Source organism: Mobula hypostoma, assembly GCF_963921235.1.
Source record: "Mobula hypostoma chromosome 8 unlocalized genomic scaffold, sMobHyp1.1 SUPER_8_unloc_2, whole genome shotgun sequence".
Lineage (NCBI taxonomy): Eukaryota > Metazoa > Chordata > Chondrichthyes > Myliobatiformes > Myliobatidae > Mobula > Mobula hypostoma.
Genome location: NW_026948125.1, coordinates 257,367 through 282,500, shown reverse-complemented (window position 1 = coordinate 282,500; position 25,134 = coordinate 257,367). Strand labels below are relative to the sequence as shown.

Here is a 25,134-nt window from a genome sequence, read left to right as displayed (position 1 = left end):
TTGTACAACCTTGTTTGATCACACCAGCTTTCTCTGTATCTGCTACACTTTGTTTAAGCAGAATACAATTTCTCTGTATCCGTTACACTTTTCTGTTTAATGACACTACACTTTTTCTGTATCTGTTACACCTTGTTTAAATAACACTAAACTTCCTCTATCTGCTATACTCTGTTTAATCATACCACATTTCCTCTGTATCTGCTACACTTTATTCTTTAATGACACTACACATTCTCTGTATCTTGTTGTTTAATCACACTACACTTCCTCTGTATCCGTTACACTTTATTGTCATTCACCACGCTGAAGGAGACAACGTTCCTTTGGATGTTGAACAGCAGAATGCAGTGCATATAATACATAAAGTCTTATTACCACAAATAAATTAACAAATTATATAGTATATTTACACACAAGTTAAAAAATAAGCAGTTTAAAGCTATTGGCACTTCGTATATGAGACCTGGGTGGTGGCAGGAAGTTCAGAACTCCTATGGCCTGGGAGAAGAAGCTGTTTCTTGTCCTAATACTACGGCACCTCCGGCCTGATGGTAGGGGGTCAAGGAGATCGTGGGATGATAGAGACGGATCATTGATAATGCTAAGGGCCCTGCGTGCGCAGTGCTCATGATAAATATCTCTGATGGCTAGAAGAAAGACCTCAATGATCCTCTCAGAAGTCCTCGCAATCCTCAGTAGTTCTGTTATTGTTTTCCCTGGTTCTGTCAATACACAGTGTAATGATGTGATCTGTATGAAGAGTGTGCAAGACAAGCTTTTCACTGTATCTCAGAATGTGACAATATAAATCGATACTAATTTGTTGTTTTGTGGCTGCAGTACAGTGCAATATATAAAAATACTCTAACTTACAAGCAGAAAAATGTAAAATCAAATAAATAATGCAAAAAAAGAGCCCAATAGTGAGGTAGTGTTCCTGGACCATTCAGGTATCTGATAGCAGAGGGCAAGAAGCTGTTCCTGTGTGTGCAACTGGTCTGCGTGAGACCGCAAGAAACTAGAGAGTTGTGGAAATAGCTCAGCGCAACGCAGAAAGCAGCCACCTCTGAACTCTGTCCACACATCTCACCCTCTTGGAAAAGCAGCCGTCATCAAAAATCCTACCCACCCCGGACATTCTCTTTCTCCCCTTCCCATCGGGTGGAAGGTACATCTCAACCTGAAACTTTGACTGTTTATTCCTCTCATGGGTGCTGCCTGCCCTGCTGAGTTCTTCCAGCGTTTTGTGCGTGTTGCTCTGGATTTCCAATCTCTTGTCCTTACTATACTTTGCATTCTGTTTATCTGAAAGTACATTCGTATGGAATCATCTGTCGGGGTGATACGTGAACAGAACGGTCCAACTCTCTCAGTACATGTGACAAGAATAACCCAATTACTGATTTTCCTTCAATCACGAATAAGTCAGCTCTACTTCATGGGGAGTTTGATGCAATTTGGTTTGTCACCAAAGAGTCTAACTGGTTGCATCACTGCGCAGAATCAGAAAAAGCCAGAGGGCTAGCTCCATTACGGGTGCTAGCCTCCCCAGCATCTTCAAAAGGCAGTGCCTCAAGGCGGCACCATCCAGTACACGCCCTCTTCTCGCTACCATCATCAGGGACATACAGGAGCCTGAACACTTTAGGAACAGATTCTCCTTCTCTGCCACCAGATTTCTGAATGATCCACAAACGCATAAATAGTTGCATCATTATTTCCCTTTTGCATAATTTATTTTTGATAGTAATTTTTTATGTTTGGCTCTGTAATGCTCCCTGGATTGGAGAGCATGCCATGAGGACAGGCTGAGTGAACTAGGGCTGAGAAAACTGACAAGAGTTGACTTGATAGAGGTGTAACATACTGTAAGGTTTCACTGCTAATGTAATGGTTTCTCTGTAGCAGCAATGTTTGGGTTATGACTAGAGATAACAGGGGGCTGGGGGCTATCCAATAAGGGAACTGTTGTTCTTTCTTGTGACAGATCTTCGTGGTCTTTTGCCGGGGAGCGAAGACACGAATGGAGAGAGTTGGTAGACTGCCGGACGGAGTGGGCTTGGAGCGAGGGTCTGAAGGTCACCGACGATCGGAGGAGGTCGATGTTGAACGACCGGCTTATCAGTGAGCTCCATCACTGTTTCATGAGAATGGGCCTTTTACTTTTTTTTTGTTTTCTTTGCTAACCATTTAGTCAAAGTAAGAATTATAAAGCTCAATCATTTAATCGCATATTGTGTACTGTTTGTTATTTCGGGGTACTGATTTGTAACAGGGGACACATCGCACAGCGAGATTTCCTAAATTTGGCTAGGCTTTAGGAAATTTCCTAAATTTGGGTACGGCAGCTAGAACATGCAGAGAAACAGAACGACAACGAGAAGAGAGGCAGAGGGAAAGGGAATTCGAGCTGGAGAGGTTAAAGATAAGGGCAGAGCAGGGGGCCATGCCGAACCAAGGTGGAGGGTTCAGGGTGACCCAGGAGGTTAGGCTGGTTCCCCCATTTGACGATACCGATGTGGATCGGTACTTTCTCCATTTCGAAAAAGTTGCTGCAAGTCAGGACTGGCCAAGGGATAAGTGGGCTGTTTTGCTTCAGAATGTACTTAAAGGGAAAGCCCAAGAAGCTTACTCCGCTTTGTCCGCGGAAGATGCCCAGAGGTATGAGGTGGTGAAAGAGGCCATCCTCAGGATTTATGAGTTGGTCCTGAAGGCATACCGGCAGAGGTTCCGGAATGCGAGGAAGCAGTGGGGCCGCACGTATTTAGAGTTTGCCCGTGAGATGCAGACATATTGTGAGCGTTGGTGCACCTCGAAGGGGGTAAATGGGGATTATGACAGACTGCTACAGCTGATCCTGATTGAGCAGTTTAAAGGTTGTGTCCCTGAAGGTATGAGACCCTATCTAGATGAGAAAGAGGCAGACACTTTAGCCGCAACTGCTAAGTTAGCGGATGAGTATGCGTTGACACATAAAACGAAGTTTGCCCCGAGTAAAGGCTACCAGAAGGGTAGTCAGGACGGGGGGGAGAGTCCGCCAGAAAAGTCAGAAAGTAAGCCGGGGACTAGTGAGAAGGATAAGGTAGACCGGGAGCAGTCTGGTAGGAAGTCTCCTGGGGTCGTATGTTACAATTGTGGGGAAGTCGGATACTTTGCGTCCAGGTGCTTTGCCCCAAAGAAAGAAACGGGGAAAGGAAAAACGGCGATTTCGACTGGCTGTATCGAGCTGGTAAACGAACCGCTAGGAGAGGAGAGGGCTAACGAAGTTCAGGAAGGGCGCGAGAGGTTTATCTCGGCCGGATTGGTGTCGGTGAAGGAGGGGTTAAACCCAGTTCCAGTACGGATCTGGAGAGACACTGGAGCGTGTCAGTCATTGATATTAAAGTGTGTGTTAAAGTTTAGTTCAGAGACCGAGACTGGGAAAGTCAGGGTCATAAAAGGCATTGGGAAAGGGACTGAGGCAGTACCCTTGCACTAGATACACCTAAAAAGTGACTTGGTCTCTGGACCGGTCACGATCGGGGTGAGGCCCGAACTACCGATGAAAGGCGTGGAAGTCTTACTCGGTAATGACCTCGCCGGCGGAAATGTGTTCTCAGCAGTAAAATTGACAGGCCCGCCTGCCAGCATTGAGGCCCCGCCCATGGACTCACAGGTTCATCCCGTTTGCGCAGTGACTCGGCGTGTGTCCAGAAAGGCTGCAGAGGCTGATATAGAGTTAGCTGAGATGTTTCTACCAGCCTTGTACTGGGGGAGGTAGAAAGTGAGAAGAAGGAGCATAGTGGAACAGGAGGAAGTGAGGGAGCTGAGGCAGACTTAGCATTAGCAAGGAAGGACTTTGTACAGACACAGGAGCGAGACGAGGAGCTGATGGTTTCGATGGAGACAGCTCTCTCTGAAGCAGAATTAAAAAGGGAGCCAGTGGGCTATTGTGTGGAGGAGGGAGTGCTAAGGAAGGGGGATGGTGCCAAAAATTTATGTGGATGAGATTCTTAACCTGGCCCACAAGATATCCCTCGGTGGACATTTTGGGGGGAGGAAAACAGTCGGCGGAATCATGAAAGAGTTTTACTGGCTGCACAGGAGGAGGGATGTTACTGACTATTGTAGACGTGAGTTAACACAGTTAGAGGCTATTAACATGTTAAAAGCTCACCACGATCAGAAAACAGATCTAGCTGGTGATATCATGAAAATTAATGAGGCTAGGGTGCCACCTGATAAGGGGAGAACCCATTTTGAAAAGATAAGTGTGGTGCTGACCAGATGGGAGAACTCTATTGTGTTGACCGACTTTGCTGTTGAGTTCTCTCCCTTAATCCCCAAACAAAGCGAACCGCTAAGAGAGCTAATTAAACGACACGCCCACGTAGGTCCAGATGTCTCGAGGCGATACAAAGAGCTGGGATATGGAGCTGTTGCCACATCAGGTCAGCCTAGTGAGCAACACCCCTATAGAATGATTAATTCAGTGACAAACGGGCTAAAGAACGCAGAAGCGTATATTGGTGATGTAGTGGTCTGGAGTGACATGTGGGAAAAGCACATTGTGGCACTGTTTAAATAGCTGTCTGAAGCCAGCCTGACAGTAAACCTCGCAAAAAGTGAGTTCGGCTGCGTGAAGGTCGCTTATCTGGGATTTGTGGTAGGACAGGGGCAGCTGGCTCCGATGCAAGCTAAGGTGCGGGCTATCTCTGAAGTCCCCACCCCGACAGACAAGAGAGCTCTGAGAAGGTTCTTGGAGATGGTGGGGTACTATCGGAAGTTTTGCAGAGAAAAAAAAAACAACTTTGCGGATATTACCCACCGTCTTACTAAGCCCTTGCCAAAGAATGCTAAGTTGGTATGGGACGACCCTTGTTATCTGTGTCCGGGGCGAAAACCACTGAGAAGTTACACCGACCACAACCCATTAGTGTTTTCAGCCACTATGAAGTTTGCTAAGTTGGAGCCTGGTTTTAGAGGATTATTAATAACACATATAAAAGGAACAGAAAATGTGATTGTTGACTGTCTGTCAGGTGTTGACAACTTAAAAGTCTCTGTATTAGCCAAATAGCTGATGACCATGTATATTTGTGTGTATTTAAGAATAAAGCTATTATTTTTACCCCGGTAAAAATCCTTTGAAGGGTAGGGATGTGATAAAAGAACCAGTTATCAGAAGATTGATGCCGATAAGAGACAATGGGGGAACATGCAAGGTGCTAATAAGAGAGAGATGAGAGACATCACTGAAAGGAGACACGGTTCCGAGTATCGTCAGAGAACGGTGGCTTTGAACCCTGAACTGTTTGAAGCTTGATGGACAGGTGATACCCCAGCAGGGGGATAAAAAGCGACAGGTTTGCTAAGGCAGAACACACACGACACCACGAGGTAACGAGACCCTGGAAGCGGTGTGCCCCCACAAGTTGCTGGGAGTTTTGGAGGTCTGGTCGCGGGACCAGCCATAGACGCACAGGGTGCAAAGATACGGTAGGGCGGGACCTGGTGTGTGTATCCGCCCCTGCCTGGGTGCCGGGTTCACCGCAGAAGAACGATCGTATCTGGAACAGAGGGGTCACAGTCGGTGACCTCAGAGGACATTACAAAGAGCTCGCCTGAAAGCTAACTGTGAGGAATATCGAAGGTCTGTGTGGAATCCGTTTTGAATATTCATTCGCTTTCGCTCTCTCTCTTCTCCCCGCCCCAACGGCACAACAGCGATTACTGCGAACTGAACTGAACTAAACTGAACTGAACTTCGCGTCACTTGAAACTGATCATTTACCCCAGACTGCGATAGAGCTTGATTGATCCTATTATCCTAGTTCTGTGTACATGTGTGTTTCATCATTGCTAACCTGTTGCATTTATATCCTTTTGATTAGAGTAATGTGTTGCTTATTTCTTTAATAAAACTTTCTTAGTTCCAGTAACCCAGACTCCAACTGAGTGGTCCATTTCAGCAACCCAGTTACGGGGTAGGTAACAAGAGGTGTACAAGGCGACTAGCAGCATAGATCAAGCAGACAACCAGTGCCTTTTTACCAAGGGGCGTAGTTTTAAGGTGCTTGGAGAACGTATAGAGGGGATGTCAGAGGTAGGTTTGTTTTGAACACAGAGTGGTGGGTGTGTGGAAAGCCCTGCCAGCAGCGGTGGTCGAGGTAGATACATCAGGGACATTTAAGGATCTCTTACACAGATATATTAATTACAGAAAAATGGAGGGCAATGTAGGAGGGAGGTTTAGATTGCTTTCGAAACATCGTGGCTGAAGGGAGTGTAATCTGTGTCTGATCCAGTGAGTGTGCGGTAGAGGATGTTACACGGACTCTCAATCGTTAACCCTACCTGCCCTTGAGAGGTTTTCATCAGCTTCGCTTTCCATTACCGGCAGCAGGAACAGGTTGACCTCAGTTTCCAGGAAGTCACTGCTCAAACCTGGAAAGACGTTGCAGTCCAACATGGATATGGCACCTAGGTGCATGGGAAGAAGGGAACATCATCAGCACCAGTCCTGTTGCAATAATGACATTCCATCTCCTGCAACACCAACCTGCACTGATCTTTCTCTGATTTTGGTTCAACACTTTGTAAATTGTCTCTGTAAATGCATAAAAATACATACTTTCTCTGTATAATTATACACTATCTAAATGTGCACATCACACTTTTTCCACATAATCGCATTACATTCACGCTCTTTCCGCATATAAACTCTCTATGTAAACACGTTACAATTACATGCTTTCTACATACGAAATTTGTATGTAAACATGTCACGTGACAATTACACACTTTCCATAGATAAAATTTCTATGTAAAGGAGTCATGTTACAATTACATAGAGAGTTTATATATGGAAAATGTGTAATTGTAACATGATGGTTGCATAGAAAGTTTGTATGTAGAAAAAGCATCATGTTACAATTATACATTTTCCACATACAAACTTTCTATGTAAACATGTCATGTTACAGTTACACATTTTCCAAATATAAACTTTCTATGTAAACATGTCACGTTACAATTACATACTTTCTACACATAATGGAAGTTTTCTAAGCCCAAACAGACTTTGAAGGGTGGAAGGTCCTGCCCGTAGGCTTGGTTGTGTCAACTGTTGCTGAGAATATCAGCAGAGACAGGTCTGAAGCCATTAACTCTGCCTAGTACAAAAATGCACCAAGAGACAGGCAGCTTTCAATATGTACCAAGTGCTGCCCAGAAGGGCAATCAGATGAGGAGGGGCTTCAATAATCTGACCTTGTCTCCCATTATCCATGTTGGGGGACCTGATTGGCTAGTGGTCATGCCTGATTACCTTTGTACTTGAGGTGGGAGTGCAACATCAGCTTGTTGATGACCGTGTGCATTTTCTTCAGGTTTCGAGGGCAGAAGTCTTCACGATGGGCCTTATTCTGGAGGAACACTGCGGAGGAGGAGCGGAAAGTTAAACCCAACTGAGGAATCCGACTTGCAGGGAACGTTCCAGTATACTTGCTGGGGTATTAATGAATAAAAACCATCCCACCTTACCCTGCCTGGGCCCGTGGGGGAGAAACAGGGGCAGGTGACCCTTGGCTCTGTTGGAGAAGGGCAGGACAGAAGGTCAGAGGGGAAGAGGACACAGGGTCAGAGGGGGGCAGGACACAGGATCAGAGGGTCTGGGCAGCTGAAGACATGACCGAAAGGAACTGAGGGTGGGAGGAACAGTGGGAGTTAGGATGGAGATAGATGGAGTGTAGGCGCTCACAGGTGTGGGAAGGGTCAAAAGTACTTACAGAGTTGAGCAGGTGCAAGGAAATGGAGGGTGTTAACCTTAACCAGCCCGTAATTTTAAAGCAATGTCACAGAGTGCCACTCCCTTCCTACCGGCCCATCACACAGACCCAGGGTCAGACACAGAGTGAATCTTCCTCCACACTGTCCCATCACACACTCCCAGGGTCAGACACAGAGTGAAACTCCCTCCACACTGTCCTATCACACACTCCCAGGGTCAGACACAGAGTGAAACTCTCTCCACATTGTCCCATCACACACTCCCGGGGTCAGACACAGAGTGAAGCTCCCTCCACACTGTCACATCACATTTTCCTGTAGTTGGACACAGGTGAACTGACTTCCAAGGCGTCCCATCATACACACCCTGGATCAGAAACAGGTTGAATACCTTACCGATGTTTGGGTAGTATTCTGTGCCTTCATCAGTGCCAGAGCCCCCGCTGAGCTCATGGCTGGGGGAAGGCGTGGAGGGTTTCAGCATCTCCGCTGTCTGCAGGAATCTGCAGGGCCAAGAACAAAATGAAAATCCATCCGTTACCATCGGTTCAGTCCAGGACCTCTCCCTGTCTCCCACATTACACTTACCAAGACCAAGTACAAACTCTGTTCCAGAAAGAAGGGTGGTGATAGTTGTGACAAAAGAACCAGTTATCAGAAGATTGATGCCGATAAGAGGACAATGGGGGAACATGCAAGGTGCTAATAAGAGAGAGACGAGAGAGATTACCGTAAGGAGACACGGTTCCGAGTATTGTCAGAGACCGGTGGCTTTGAACCCTGAACTGTTTGAAGTTTGATGGACAGGTGATACCCCAGCAGGGGGATAAAAAGGGACAGGTTCGCTAAGGCAAGACACACACGACACCCCGAGGTAACGAGACCCTGGAAGCGGTGTGCCCCCACAAGTTGCTGGGAGTTTTGGAGGTCTGGTCGCGGGACCAGCCATAGACACACAGGGTGGAAAGATACGGTCGGGCGGGAACCCAGTGTGTGTGTCCCCCTTGCCTGGGTGCCGGGTTCACCGCAGAAGAACGATCGTATCTGGAACAGAGGGGTCACAGTCGGTGACCTCAGAGGTCATTACAAAGGGCTCGCCCGAAAGCTAACTGCGAGGAATATCGAAGGTCTGTGTGGAATCCGTTTTGAATATTCATTCGCTTTCGCTCTCTCTCTTCTCCCCGCCCCAACGGCACAACAGCGATTACTGCGAACTGAACTGAACCAAATCGAACTGAACTTCGCGTCACTTGAAACTGATCATTTACCCCTAGACTGCGATAGAGCTTGATTGATCCTATTATCCTAGTTCTGTGTACATGTGTGTTTTATCATTGCTAAACTGTTGCATTTATATCCTTTTGATGAGAGTACTGTGTTGCTTATTTCTTTTAATAAAACTTTCTTAGTTCCAGTAATCCGGACTCCAACTAAGTGGTCCATTTCTGCTGGTTTGGCAACCCAGTTATGGGATACGTAACATAGTGCACGCCGTGGGAGAGGCGGCGAGGAGGGAGTGCCGTGGGAGGGGCGGCGAGGAGGGGGCGCTGTGGGAGGGGCGGCGGGCAGGGGGCGCCATGGGAGGGGCGGCGGGCAGAAGGCGCCGTGGGAGGGGCGGCGGGAAGGGGGCGCCGTGGGAGGGGCGGCGGGAAGGGGGCGCCGTGGGAGGGGCGGCGAGGAGGGGGCACCATGGGAGTAGTGGTGTTAAGTGTCTGCCGTGGGAGGGGTGGTGATGAGTGTATGCTGTGAGAATGAGGAGGGAACGCTGTTGGGGGGGTAACGTGGGAAAGCTGTGGGAGGGGATTGAGGGAGGAACACCGTGGGAGAGGCAGTGGGGTGGGGGGGGTCTGCATTCTCTCTTGGGTTATAACATGAAACAAGATACCTGGCCTGTCCAACACCCCAACCCGTAGAATCTCAGAATTTGTCTCAAATGAGCACAGCCTGATCCTGATTTTCTTTGGCACCACCTGACAGTGGAAAGGATCTTTCCAAAATTCCAGGAGCTTGTTTGCTTTGAGGAGCTGCGGCCAAGCACTGTTAATCCGAGTCTGAAGTAGCTTTTTCTGGAGTGGGACCTATCAGGACAGGGGGCTCGCTGCCAAGTCCTCCTGACCTTCGGAGATCCTGTGTGGTCGGAGCTGATCTCAGAGGCTGCTGGCTGCACTTTGGCCCGCATGCAGAGCACTGTTCCTCAAAAGGAAGATGGTGGCTGGACAATGAGTTTGGGAGAACAGCATGCTGAACGGGCGAGTGGCCTAAATTGCTTACCTGCAGCTTTCTGGTCTTATAAATCCTCAAACCTGATCCACAATACTGGCACCCACACCAAACTTCAACCCTACCCAAGCACAACACATGACTCCAAAAAGATTCCCTTCACCCCAAGCAAATCCATAACCCCAAGAATGAACCAACTCACCTCAAACCCCAAACACTGAACCCACTCACCTCAAACCCCAATCACTGAACCCCACTCACGTCAAACACTGACCCCACTCACGTCAGACACTGACCCCCACTCACCTCAAAAACACACCCACACTCACTTCAAACCGCAAACACTAACCCCCACTCACATCAAACCCCAAACACTGACCCACAGACTTCAAACCCCAAACACTAACCCCCACTCACATCAAACCCCAAACACTGACCCACACTGACTTCAAACCCCAAACAATAACCCCCACTCACCTCAAACCCCAATCACTGAACCCCACTCACGTCAAACACTGAACCCCACTCACGTCAAACCACTGACCCTACTCACCTCAAACACTAACCCCCTCACCTCAAACCCCAAACACTGACCCCCACTCACAAACCCCAAACACTGACCCACACTGACTTCAAACCCCAAACACTAACCCCCACTCACCTCAAACCCCAAACACTGACACCTACTCACCTCAAACCCCAAACACTGACCCCCACTCACATCAAACCCCAAACACTGACCCACACTGACTTCAAACCCCAAACACTAACCCCCACTCACCTCAAACCCCAACCACTGACCCCCACTCACCTCAAACACTGACCCACACTCACTTCAAACCCCAAACACTGACCCCCACTCACCTCAAAAACACACCCACACTCACTTCAAACCCCAAACACTAACCCCAACTCACCTCAAACCCCAAACACTGACACCTACTCACCTCAAACCCCAAACACTAACCCCCACTCACATCAAACCCCAAACACTGACCCACACTCACTTCAAACCCCAAACACTAACCCCCACTCACCTCAAACCCCAAACACTGACACCTACTCACCTCAAACCCCAAACACTGACCCCCACTCACATCAAACCCCAAACACTGACCCACACTGACTTCAAACCCCAAACACTAACCCCCACTCACCTCAAACCCCAACCACTGACCCCCACTCACCTCAAACACTGACCCACACTCACTTCAAACCCCAAACACTGACCCCCACTCACCTCAAAAACACACCCACACTCACTTCAAACCCCAAACACTAACCCCCACTCACATCAAACCCCAAACACTGACCCACACTGACTTCAAACCCCAAACACTAACCCCAACTCACCTCAAACCCCAAACACTGACACCTACTCACCTCAAACCCCAAACACTGACCCCCACTCACATCAAACCCCAAACACTGACCCACACTCACTTCAAACCCCAAACACTAACCCCCACTCACCTCAAACCCCAAACACTGACCCACACTGACTTCAAACCCCAAACACTGACCCCCACTCACCTCAAACACTGACCCACACTCACTTCAAACCCCAAACACTGACCCCCACTCACCTCAAAAACACACCCACACTCACTTCAAACCCCAAACACTAACCCCCACTCACATCAAACCCCAAACAGTAACCCCAACTCACCTCAAACCCCAAACACTGACACCGACTCACCTCAAACCCCAAACACTGACCCCCACTCACATCAAACCCCAAACACTGATCCACACTCACTTCAAACCCCAAACACTAACCCCCACTCACCTCAAACCCCAAACACTGACACCTACTCACCTCAAACCCCAAACACTGACCCCCACTCACATCAAACCCCAAACACTGACCCACACTCACTTCAAACCCCAAACACTAACCCCCACTCACCTCAAACCCCAAACACTGACCCCACTCATCTCAAACACTGACCCCTTAACCTCAAACACTGACCCCCACTCACCTCACTGACCCACACTCACTTCAAACCCCAAACACTGACCCCCACTCACCTCAAACACTGACCCACACTCACTTCAAACCCCAAACACTGACCCCCACTCACCTCAAAAACACACCCACACTCACTTCAAACCCCAAACACTAACCCCCACTCACATCAAACCCCAAACACTGACCCACACTCACTTCAAACCCCAAACACTAACCCCCATTCACCTCAAACCCCAAACACTGACACCTACTCACCTCAAACCCCAAACACTGACCCCCACTCACATCAAACCCCAAACACTGACCCACACTCACTTCAAACTCCAAACACTGACCCCCACTCACCTCAAACACTGACCCACACTCACTTCAAACCCCAAACACTAACCCCCACTCATCTCAATCCCCCAAACACTGACCCCCACTCACCTAAAACACTGAACCCCACTCACCTCAAACCCCAAACACTGACCCCCACTCACCTAAAACCCATAACACTGACACACACTCACTTCAAACCCCAAACACTAACCCCCACTCACCTCGAACCCCAAACACTGACCCCCACTCACCTCACTGAACCCCACTCACTTCAAACCAAAACACTGACCCCACTCACCTCACTGACCCCCACTCACCTCAAACCTCAAACACTAACCCTCACTCACCTCAAATCTGACGCCCACTCACCTCAAACATTGACCCCCACTCACCTCAAACAACAAACACTGACCCCCACTCACATCAAACCCCAAACACTGACCCACACTCACTTCAAACCCCAAACACTAACCCCCACTCACCTCAAACCCCAAACACTGACCCCTTCATCTCAAACACTGACCCCCTCACCTCAAACATTGAGCCCCACTCACCTCACTGACCCACACTCACTTCAAACCCCAAACACTGACCCCCACTCACCTCAAACACTGACCCACACTCACTTCAAACCCCAAACACTGACCCCCACTCACCTCAAAAACACACCCACACTCACTTCAAACCCCAAACACTAACCCCCACTCACATCAAACCCCACTGACCCACACTGACTTCAAACCCCAAACACTAACCCCCACTCACCTCAAACCCCAAACACTGACCCCCACTCACCTCAAACACTGACCCACATTCACTTCAAACCCCAAACACTGACCCCCACTCACCTCAAAAACACACCCACACTCACTTCAAACCCCAAACACTAACCCCCACTCACATCAAACCCCAAACACTAACCCCAACTCACCTCAAACCCCAAACACTGACCCCACTCACATCAAACCCCAAACACTGACCCACACTCACTTCAAACCCCAAACACTGACCCCCACTCACCTCAAACCCCAAACACTGACCCCTCACCTCAAACACTGACCCCCACTCACCTCACTGACCCACACTCACTTCAAACCCCAAACACTGACCCCCACTCACCTCAAACACTGACCCACACTCACTTCAAACCCCAAACACTGACCCCCACTCACCTCAAAAACACACCCACACTCACTTCAAACCCCAAACACTAACCCCCACTCACATCAAACCCTAAACACTGACCCACACTGACTTCAAACCCCAAACACTAAACCCAACTCACCTCAAACCCCAAACACTGACACCTACTCACCTCAAACCCCAAACACTGACCCCCACTCACATCAAACCCCAAACACTGACCCACACTCACTTCAAACCCCAAACACTAACCCCCACTCACCTCAAACCCCAAACACTGACCCCACTCATCTCAAACACTGACCCCCTCACCTCAAACACTGACCCCCACTCACCTCACTGACCCACACTCACTTCAAACCCGAAACACTGACCCCCACTCACCTCAAACACTGACCCACACTCACTTCAAACCCCAAACACTAACCCCCACTCATCTCAATCCCCCAAACACTGACCCCCACTCACCTAAAACACTAACCCCCACTCACCTCAAACCCCCAAACACTGACCCCCAGTCACCTCAAACCCCAAACACTGACCCCCACTCACCTAAAACCCATAACACTGACCCACACTCACCTAAAACCCCAAACACTAACCCCCACTCACCTCGAACCCCAAACACTGACCACCACTCACCTCACTGAACCCCACTCACTTCAAACCAAAACACTGACCCCACTCACCTCACTGACCCCACTCACCTCAAACCTCAAACACTAACTCTCACTCACCTCAAATCTGACCCCCACTCACCTCAAACATTGACCCCCACTCACCTCAAACAACACTGACCCCCACTCACCTCAAACCAAAAACACTGACCCCAATCACCTCAAACACTGAACCCCAGTCACCTCAAACCAAACACTGACCCTCACTCACCTCAAACCCCAAATACTGACCCCACTCACCTCACTGACCCCCACTCACCTCAAACCCCAATCACTGACACCAACTCACTTCAAACACTAACCCCCACTCACCTCAAACCCCAAACACTGACCACCACTCACCTCAAACACTGACCCACACTCACTTCAAACCCCAAACACTGACCCCCACCCAGCTCAAACACTAACCCCCACTCACCTCAAACCTCAAACACTGACCCCCACTCACCTCAAACCCCAAACACTGACCCACTCACCTCAAACACTGACCCCTCACCTCAAACACTGACCCCCACTCACCTCAAACACTGACCCACACTCACTTCAAACCCCAAACACTGACTCCCACTCACCTCAAACACTGACCCACACTCACTTCAAACCCCAAACACTAACCCTCACTCACCTCAAACAGTAACCCCCACTCACCTCAAACCCCCACTGACCCCCACTCACCTCAAACAGTAACCCCGACTCATCTCAAACCCCCACTGACCCCCACTCACCTCAAACCCCAAACACTGACCCACACTCACTTCAAACCCCAAACACTGACCCCACTCACCTCAAACACTGACCCCTCACCTCAAACACTGACCCCCACTCACCTCAAACACTGACCCACACTCACTTCAAACCCCAAACACTAACCCTCACTCACCTCAAACACTGACCCCCACTCACCTCAAACAGTAACCCCCACTCACCTCAAACCCCCACTGACCCCCACTCACCTCAAACAGTAACCCCCACTCACCTCAAACCCCAAACACTGACCCCCACTCACCTAAAACCCCAAACACTGACCCACACTCACTTCAAACCCCAAACACTGACCCCACTCACCTCAAACACTGACCCCTCACCTCAAACACTGACCCCCACTCATCTCAAACACTGACCCACACTCACTTCAAACCCCAAACACTGACTCCCACTCACCTCAAACACTGACCCACACTCACTTCAAACCCCAAACACTAACCCTCACTCACCTCAAACAGTAACCCCCACTCACCTCAAACCCCCACTGACCCCCACTCACCACAAACTGTAACCCCCACTCACCTCAAACCCCAAACACTGACCCCCACTCACCTCAAACACTGACCCCTCACCTCAAACACTGACCCCCACTCACCTCAAACACTGACCCACACTCACTTCAAACCCCAAACACTAACCCTCACTCACCTCAAACACTGACCCCCACTCACCTCAAACAGTAACCCCCACTCACCTCAAACCCCCACTGACCCCCACTCACCTCAAACAGTAACCCCCACTCACCTCAAACCCCAAACACTGACCCCCACTCACCTAAAACCCCAAACACTGACCCACACTCACTTCAAACCCCAAGCACTAACCTCCACTCACCTCAAACCAAAACACTGACCCCACTCACCTCACTGACCCCCACTCACCTCAAACCTCAAACACTAACCCTCACTCACCTCAAATCTGACCTCCACTCACCTCAAACCACAAACACTGACCCCACTCACCTCAAACACTGAACCCCAGTCCCTCAAACCACAAAAACTGACCCTCACTCACCACAAACCCCAAATACTGACCCCACTCACATCAAACACGGACCCCCACTCACCTCAAACCCCAATCACTGACCCCCACTTACCTCAAACACTGAATCCCAACTCACCTCAAACACTGACCCACACTCACTTCAAACCCCAATCACTAAACCCCACTCACGCCAAACACTGAACCCCACTCTCCTCAAACCAAACACTGACCCCACTCACCTCAAACCCCAAACACTGACTCCCACTCACTTCAATCCCCAAATACTGACCAACACTCACTTCAAACGCCAAACACTAACCCCCACTCCATTCAAACCCCAAACACTGACCCACAATCACCTCAAACCCCAAACTAACCCCCACTCACCTCAAACACTGACAACACTCAATTCAAACCCCAAACACTAACCCCTACTTACCTCAAACACTGACCCACACTCACTTCAAACCCCAAACACTGAACCCACTCACCTCAAACCCCAATCACTGACCCCCACTCACGTCAAACACTGACCCCACTCACGTCAAACACTGACCCCACTCACCTCAAACACTGAAACTCATTCACCTCAAACCAAACACTGACCCCACTCACCTCACTGACCCCCACTCACCTCAAACACTAACCCCCACTCACCTCAAATCTGACCGCCCATCACCTGAAACCTGACAGACCCCCACTCACCTCAAACCTCAAAAACTGACCCCCCAATCAACTCAAACCATAAACACTGACCCCACTCACCTCAAACCCCAAACACTGAACCCACTCACCTCAAACCCCAAGCACTGACCCCGACTCACGTCAAACACTGACCCCACTCACCTCAAACCACAAACACTGACCCCCCACTCACCTTAAAACTTAAACACTGACCCCCACTCACATCAAACCACAGACACTGACCCCCACTCACCTCAAACCCCAATCACTGACCCCCACTCACGTCAAACACTGACCCCACTCACCTCAAACACTGACCCCCACTCACCTCAAACCTCAAACACTGACCCCCACTCACCTCAAACCACACTGACCCCCACTCAGCTCAAACCCCAAACACTGACCCCCACTCACCTCAAACCCCAATCATTGACCCCCACTCACGTCAAACACTGACCCCCACTCACCTCAAACCCGAAACACTGAGCCCCACTCACCTCAAACACTGACCCCCACTCACCTCAAACCACAGACACTGAACCCCACTAACCTCAAACACTGACCCCACTCACATCAAACACTGACCCCCCACTCAACTCAAACCTCAAACACTGACCCCTACTCACCTCAAACACTGACCCCTACTCACCTCAAACACTGACTGCCACTCACCTGAAATACAGACCCCCAGTCATATCAAACACTGATCCCACTCACCTCAAACCACAAAAACTGATACCCATTCACCTCAAACACTGATCCCCGCCCACCTCTAACCCCAAACACTGACCCCAACTCATCTCAAACCCCAAAAACTAACCTCCACTCACCTCAAACACTGACAACACTCACTTCAAACCCCAAACACTGACCCCCACTCACCCTAAACCCCAAACACTGACCCCCAGTCACCTCAAACATCAAACACTGACCACCCACTCACCTCAAACCACAAACACTGGCCTCCACTCACGTCAAACCACAAACACTGACACCCACTCACCTCAAACCACAAACACTGAACCCCCACTCACCTCAAATACTGACCCCCACTCACCTCAAATACTGACCCCCACTCACCTTAAACCACAAACACTGACCCCACGCACCTCAAACACTGACCTCCACTCACCTCAAACACTGACCCCCACTCACCTTAAACCCCAAACACTGACCCCCACTCACCTCAAACACAGACCCCCACTCACCTCAAACCATAAACACTTACCACACTCACCTCAAACCCCAATCACTGACCCCAACTCACGTAAAACACTGACCCCACTCACCTCAAACGCTGAAACCCACTCACCTCAAACCAAACACTGACCCCACTCACCTCACTGACCCCTAGGCACCTCAAACTCTAACCCCCACTCACCTCAAATCTGACCCCACTCACCTGAAACCTCAAAAACTGACCCCCCAATCAACTCAAACCATAAACACTGAACCCACTCACCTCAAAGCGCAAGCACTGACCCCCACTCACCTCAAACACTGACCTCACTCCCCTCAAACACTGAACCCCACTCACCTCAAAACACACTGACCCCCACTCACCTCAAACCACAGACACTGACCCCCACTCACCTCAAACCACAGACAGTGACCCCCATTCACGTCAAACACTGACCCCACTCACCTCAAACACTGAACTCCACTCACCTCAAACACTGACCCCCACTCACCTTAAACCCCAAACACTGACCCCCACTCACCTCAAACACAGACCCCCACTCACCTCAAACCATAAACACTTACCACACTCACCTCAAACCCCAATCACTGACCCCAACTCACGTAAAACACTGACCCCACTCACCTCAAACGCTGAAACCCACTCACCTCAAACCAAACACTGACCCCACTCACCTCACTGACCCCTAGGCACCTCAAACTCTAACCCCCACTCACCTCAAATCTGACCCCACTCACCTGAAACCTCAAAAACTGACCCCCCAATCAACTCAAACCATAAACACTGAACCCACTCACCTCAAAGCGCAAGCACTGACCCCCACTCACCTCAAACACTGACCTCACTCCCCTCAAACACTGAACCCCACTCACCTCAAAACACACTGACCCCCACTCACCTCAAACCACAGACACTGACCCCCACTCACCTCAAACCACAGACAGTGACCCCCATTCACGTCAAACACTGACCCCACTCACCTCAAACACTGAACTCCACTCACCTCAAACACTGAACCCCACTCACCTTAAACCACAAACACTGACCCCCACCCACCTCAAAACTCACTGATCCCCACTCACCTCAAACCTCAAACACTGACCCCCATTCACCTCAAACACTGACCCCCACTCACCTCAAACCCCAAACACTGACGCCAACTCATCTCAAACCCCAAAAACTAACCCCCGCTCACCTCAAACACTGACAACACTCACTTCAAAACCCAAACACTGACCCCCACTCATCTCAAACCCCAAACACTGACCCCCAGTCACCTCAAACCTCAAACACTGACCACCCACTCATCTCAAACAAATACTGACCCCCACTCAGATCAAACGTTGACCTCCAGTCACGTCAAACCACAAACACTGACCTACACTCACCTCAAACCTCAAACACTGACCCCCACTCACCTCAAACCAGACACAGACCACCACTCACCTTAAACACTGACCCACACTCACCTCAAACACTGACCCACACTCACCTCAAACACAGACCCCCACTCATCTCAAATCACAAACACTGACCCCACTCACCTCCAACGCCAAACATTGAACCCACTCAGCTCAAACCCCAATCATTGACCCCCACTCACCTCAAACACTGACCCCACTCACCTTAAACCACAATGACCCCCACCCACCTCAAAACTCAAACACTGATCCCCACCTACCTCAAAACACAGACGTTGACCCCCACTCACCTCACAGACCCCAGTCACCCCAAACACTGACCACCCACTCAACGTAAACCTCAAACACTGAACCCCACTCACCTTAAACACTGACCCCCACTCACCTCAAATACTGACACCCCACTGACCTCAAACGTCAAACACTGACCCCTACTCACCTCAAACACTGACCCCCACTCACCTCAAACCACAAACACTAACCTCCACTCACTTCAAACACTGACCCCCACTCACCTGAAATACTGACCCCCAGTCATATCAAACACTGACCCCACTCACCTCAAACCACAAACACTGATACCCACTCACCTCAAACACTGACCCCCCACTCACCTCAAACCACAAACACTGAACCCAACTTACCTTAAACACTGACTCCCACTCATCTCAAACACTGACACCCACTCACCTCAAACACTGACCCACACTCACCTCATACCCCAATCATTGACCCCCACTCACCTCAAACACTGACCCCCACTCACCTCAAACCACAAACACACACCCCACTCACCTCAAACACTGAACCCCAGTCACCTCAAACCAAACACTGACCCTCACTCACCTCAAACCCCAAATACTGACCCCACTCACCTCACTGACCCCCACTCACCTCAAACCCCAATCACTGACCCCAACTCACTTCAAACACTAACCCCCACTCACCTCAAACCCCAAACACTGACCCCCACTCACCTCAAACACTGACCCACACTCACTTCAAACCCCAAACACTGACCCCCACTCACCTCAAACACTGACCCACACTCACTTCAAACCCCAAACACTGACCCCCACTCACCTCAAAAACACACCCACACTCACTTCAAACCCCAAACACTAACCCCCACTCACATCAAACCCCAAACACTGACCCACACTCACTTCAAACCCCAAACACTAACCCCCATTCACCTCAAACCCCAAACACTGACACCTACTCACCTCAAACCCCAAACACTGACCCCCACTCACATCAAACCCCAAACACTGACCCACACTCACTTCAAACTCCAAACACTGACCCCCACTCACCTCAAACACTGACCCACACTCACTTCAAACCCCAAACACTAACCCCCACTCATCTCAATCCCCCAAACACTGACCCCCACTCACCTAAAACACTGAACCCCACTCACCTCAAACCCCAAACACTGACCCCCACTCACCTAAAACCCATAACACTGACACACACTCACTTCAAACCCCAAACACTAACCCCCACTCACCTCGAACCCCAAACACTGACCCCCACTCACCTCACTGAACCCCACTCACTTCAAACCAAAACACTGACCCCACTCACCTCACTGACCCCCACTCACCTCAAACCTCAAACACTAACCCTCACTCACCTCAAATCTGACGCCCACTCACCTCAAACATTGACCCCCACTCACCTCAAACAACAAACACTGACCCCCACTCACATCAAACCCCAAACACTGACCCACACTCACTTCAAACCCCAAACACTAACCCCCACTCACCTCAAACCCCAAACACTGACCCCTTCATCTCAAACACTGACCCCCTCACCTCAAACATTGAGCCCCACTCACCTCACTGACCCACACTCACTTCAAACCCCAAACACTGACCCCCACTCACCTCAAACACTGACCCACACTCACTTCAAACCCCAAACACTGACCCCCACTCACCTCAAAAACACACCCACACTCACTTCAAACCCCAAACACTAACCCCCACTCACATCAAACCCCACTGACCCACACTGACTTCAAACCCCAAACACTAACCCCCACTCACCTCAAACCCCAAACACTGACCCCCACTCACCTCAAAAACACACCCACACTCACTTCAAACCCCAAACACTAACCCCCACTCACATCAAACCCCAAACACTAACCCCAACTCACCTCAAACCCCAAACACTGACCCCACTCACATCAAACCCCAAACACTGACCCACACTCACTTCAAACCCCAAACACTGACCCCCACTCACCTCAAACCCCAAACACTGACCCCTCACCTCAAACACTGACCCCCACTCACCTCACTGACCCACACTCACTTCAAACCCCAAACACTGACCCCCACTCACCTCAAACACTGACCCACACTCACTTCAAACCCCAAACACTGACCCCCACTCACCTCAAAAACACACCCACACTCACTTCAAACCCCAAACACTAACCCCCACTCACATCAAACCCTAAACACTGACCCACACTGACTTCAAACCCCAAACACTAAACCCAACTCACCTCAAACCCCAAACACTGACACCTACTCACCTCAAACCCCAAACACTGACCCCCACTCACATCAAACCCCAAACACTGACCCACACTCACTTCAAACCCCAAACACTAACCCCCACTCACCTCAAACCCCAAACACTGACCCCACTCATCTCAAACACTGACCCCCTCACCTCAAACACTGACCCCCACTCACCTCACTGACCCACACTCACTTCAAACCCGAAACACTGACCCCCACTCACCTCAAACACTGACCCACACTCACTTCAAACCCCAAACACTAACCCCCACTCATCTCAATCCCCCAAACACTGACCCCCACTCACCTAAAACACTAACCCCCACTCACCTCAAACCCCCAAACACTGACCCCCAGTCACCTCAAACCCCAAACACTGACCCCCACTCACCTAAAACCCATAACACTGACCCACACTCACCTAAAACCCCAAACACTAACCCCCACTCACCTCGAACCCCAAACACTGACCACCACTCACCTCACTGAACCCCACTCACTTCAAACCAAAACACTGACCCCACTCACCTCACTGACCCCACTCACCTCAAACCTCAAACACTAACTCTCACTCACCTCAAATCTGACCCCCACTCACCTCAAACATTGACCCCCACTCACCTCAAACAACACTGACCCCCACTCACCTCAAACCAAAAACACTGACCCCAATCACCTCAAACACTGAACCCCAGTCACCTCAAACCAAACACTGACCCTCACTCACCTCAAACCCCAAATACTGACCCCACTCACCTCACTGACCCCCACTCACCTCAAACCCCAATCACTGACACCAACTCACTTCAAACACTAACCCCCACTCACCTCAAACCCCAAACACTGACCACCACTCACCTCAAACACTGACCCACACTCACTTCAAACCCCAAACACTGACCCCCACCCAGCTCAAACACTAACCCCCACTCACCTCAAACCTCAAACACTGACCCCCACTCACCTCAAACCCCAAACACTGACCCACTCACCTCAAACACTGACCCCTCACCTCAAACACTGACCCCCACTCACCTCAAACACTGACCCACACTCACTTCAAACCCCAAACACTGACTCCCACTCACCTCAAACACTGACCCACACTCACTTCAAACCCCAAACACTAACCCTCACTCACCTCAAACAGTAACCCCCACTCACCTCAAACCCCCACTGACCCCCACTCACCTCAAACAGTAACCCCGACTCATCTCAAACCCCCACTGACCCCCACTCACCTCAAACCCCAAACACTGACCCACACTCACTTCAAACCCCAAACACTGACCCCACTCACCTCAAACACTGACCCCTCACCTCAAACACTGACCCCCACTCACCTCAAACACTGACCCACACTCACTTCAAACCCCAAACACTAACCCTCACTCACCTCAAACACTGACCCCCACTCACCTCAAACAGTAACCCCCACTCACCTCAAACCCCCACTGACCCCCACTCACCTCAAACAGTAACCCCCACTCACCTCAAACCCCAAACACTGACCCCCACTCACCTAAAACCCCAAACACTGACCCACACTCACTTCAAACCCCAAACACTGACCCCACTCACCTCAAACACTGACCCCTCACCTCAAACACTGACCCCCACTCATCTCAAACACTGACCCACACTCACTTCAAACCCCAAACACTGACTCCCACTCACCTCAAACACTGACCCACACTCACTTCAAACCCCAAACACTAACCCTCACTCACCTCAAACAGTAACCCCCACTCACCTCAAACCCCCACTGACCCCCACTCACCACAAACTGTAACCCCCACTCACCTCAAACCCCAAACACTGACCCCCACTCACCTCAAACACTGACCCCTCACCTCAAACACTGACCCCCACTCACCTCAAACACTGACCCACACTCACTTCAAACCCCAAACACTAACCCTCACTCACCTCAAACACTGACCCCCACTCACCTCAAACAGTAACCCCCACTCACCTCAAACCCCCACTGACCCCCACTCACCTCAAACAGTAACCCCCACTCACCTCAAACCCCAAACACTGACCCCCACTCACCTAAAACCCCAAACACTGACCCACACTCACTTCAAACCCCAAGCACTAACCTCCACTCACCTCAAACCAAAACACTGACCCCACTCACCTCACTGACCCCCACTCACCTCAAACCTCAAACACTAACCCTCACTCACCTCAAATCTGACCTCCACTCACCTCAAACCACAAACACTGACCCCACTCACCTCAAACACTGAACCCCAGTCCCTCAAACCACAAAAACTGACCCTCACTCACCACAAACCCCAAATACTGACCCCACTCACATCAAACACGGACCCCCACTCACCTCAAACCCCAATCACTGACCCCCACTTACCTCAAACACTGAATCCCAACTCACCTCAAACACTGACCCACACTCACTTCAAACCCCAATCACTAAACCCCACTCACGCCAAACACTGAACCCCACTCTCCTCAAACCAAACACTGACCCCACTCACCTCAAACCCCAAACACTGACTCCCACTCACTTCAATCCCCAAATACTGACCAACACTCACTTCAAACGCCAAACACTAACCCCCACTCCATTCAAACCCCAAACACTGACCCACAATCACCTCAAACCCCAAACTAACCCCCACTCACCTCAAACACTGACAACACTCAATTCAAACCCCAAACACTAACCCCTACTTACCTCAAACACTGACCCACACTCACTTCAAACCCCAAACACTGAACCCACTCACCTCAAACCCCAATCACTGACCCCCACTCACGTCAAACACTGACCCCACTCACGTCAAACACTGACCCCACTCACCTCAAACACTGAAACTCATTCACCTCAAACCAAACACTGACCCCACTCACCTCACTGACCCCCACTCACCTCAAACACTAACCCCCACTCACCTCAAATCTGACCGCCCATCACCTGAAACCTGACAGACCCCCACTCACCTCAAACCTCAAAAACTGACCCCCCAATCAACTCAAACCATAAACACTGACCCCACTCACCTCAAACCCCAAACACTGAACCCACTCACCTCAAACCCCAAGCACTGACCCCGACTCACGTCAAACACTGACCCCACTCACCTCAAACCACAAACACTGACCCCCCACTCACCTTAAAACTTAAACACTGACCCCCACTCACATCAAACCACAGACACTGACCCCCACTCACCTCAAACCCCAATCACTGACCCCCACTCACGTCAAACACTGACCCCACTCACCTCAAACACTGACCCCCACTCACCTCAAACCTCAAACACTGACCCCCACTCACCTCAAACCACACTGACCCCCACTCAGCTCAAACCCCAAACACTGACCCCCACTCACCTCAAACCCCAATCATTGACCCCCACTCACGTCAAACACTGACCCCCACTCACCTCAAACCCGAAAC

At 50.2% G+C, this 25,134-nt stretch overlaps 1 protein-coding gene across 2 annotated transcripts in view; it reads right to left on the bottom strand.

Annotated features, from left to right (window-relative positions):
• smg9 (SMG9 nonsense mediated mRNA decay factor) overlaps positions 1–25,134 on the bottom strand; it is a 93,448-nt gene that overhangs the window by 2,384 nt on the left and 65,930 nt on the right. For both annotated transcript variants that reach the window (XM_063038970.1, XM_063038971.1), the window contains 3 exons: positions 8,170–8,276; positions 7,313–7,420; positions 6,340–6,465 (listed from right to left, as the gene is read on the bottom strand). In XM_063038970.1, coding sequence (XP_062895040.1) covers positions 6,340–6,465; positions 7,313–7,420; positions 8,170–8,276 — 341 coding nt within the window. The remainder of the gene's footprint in view (positions 1–6,339; positions 6,466–7,312; positions 7,421–8,169; positions 8,277–25,134) is intronic.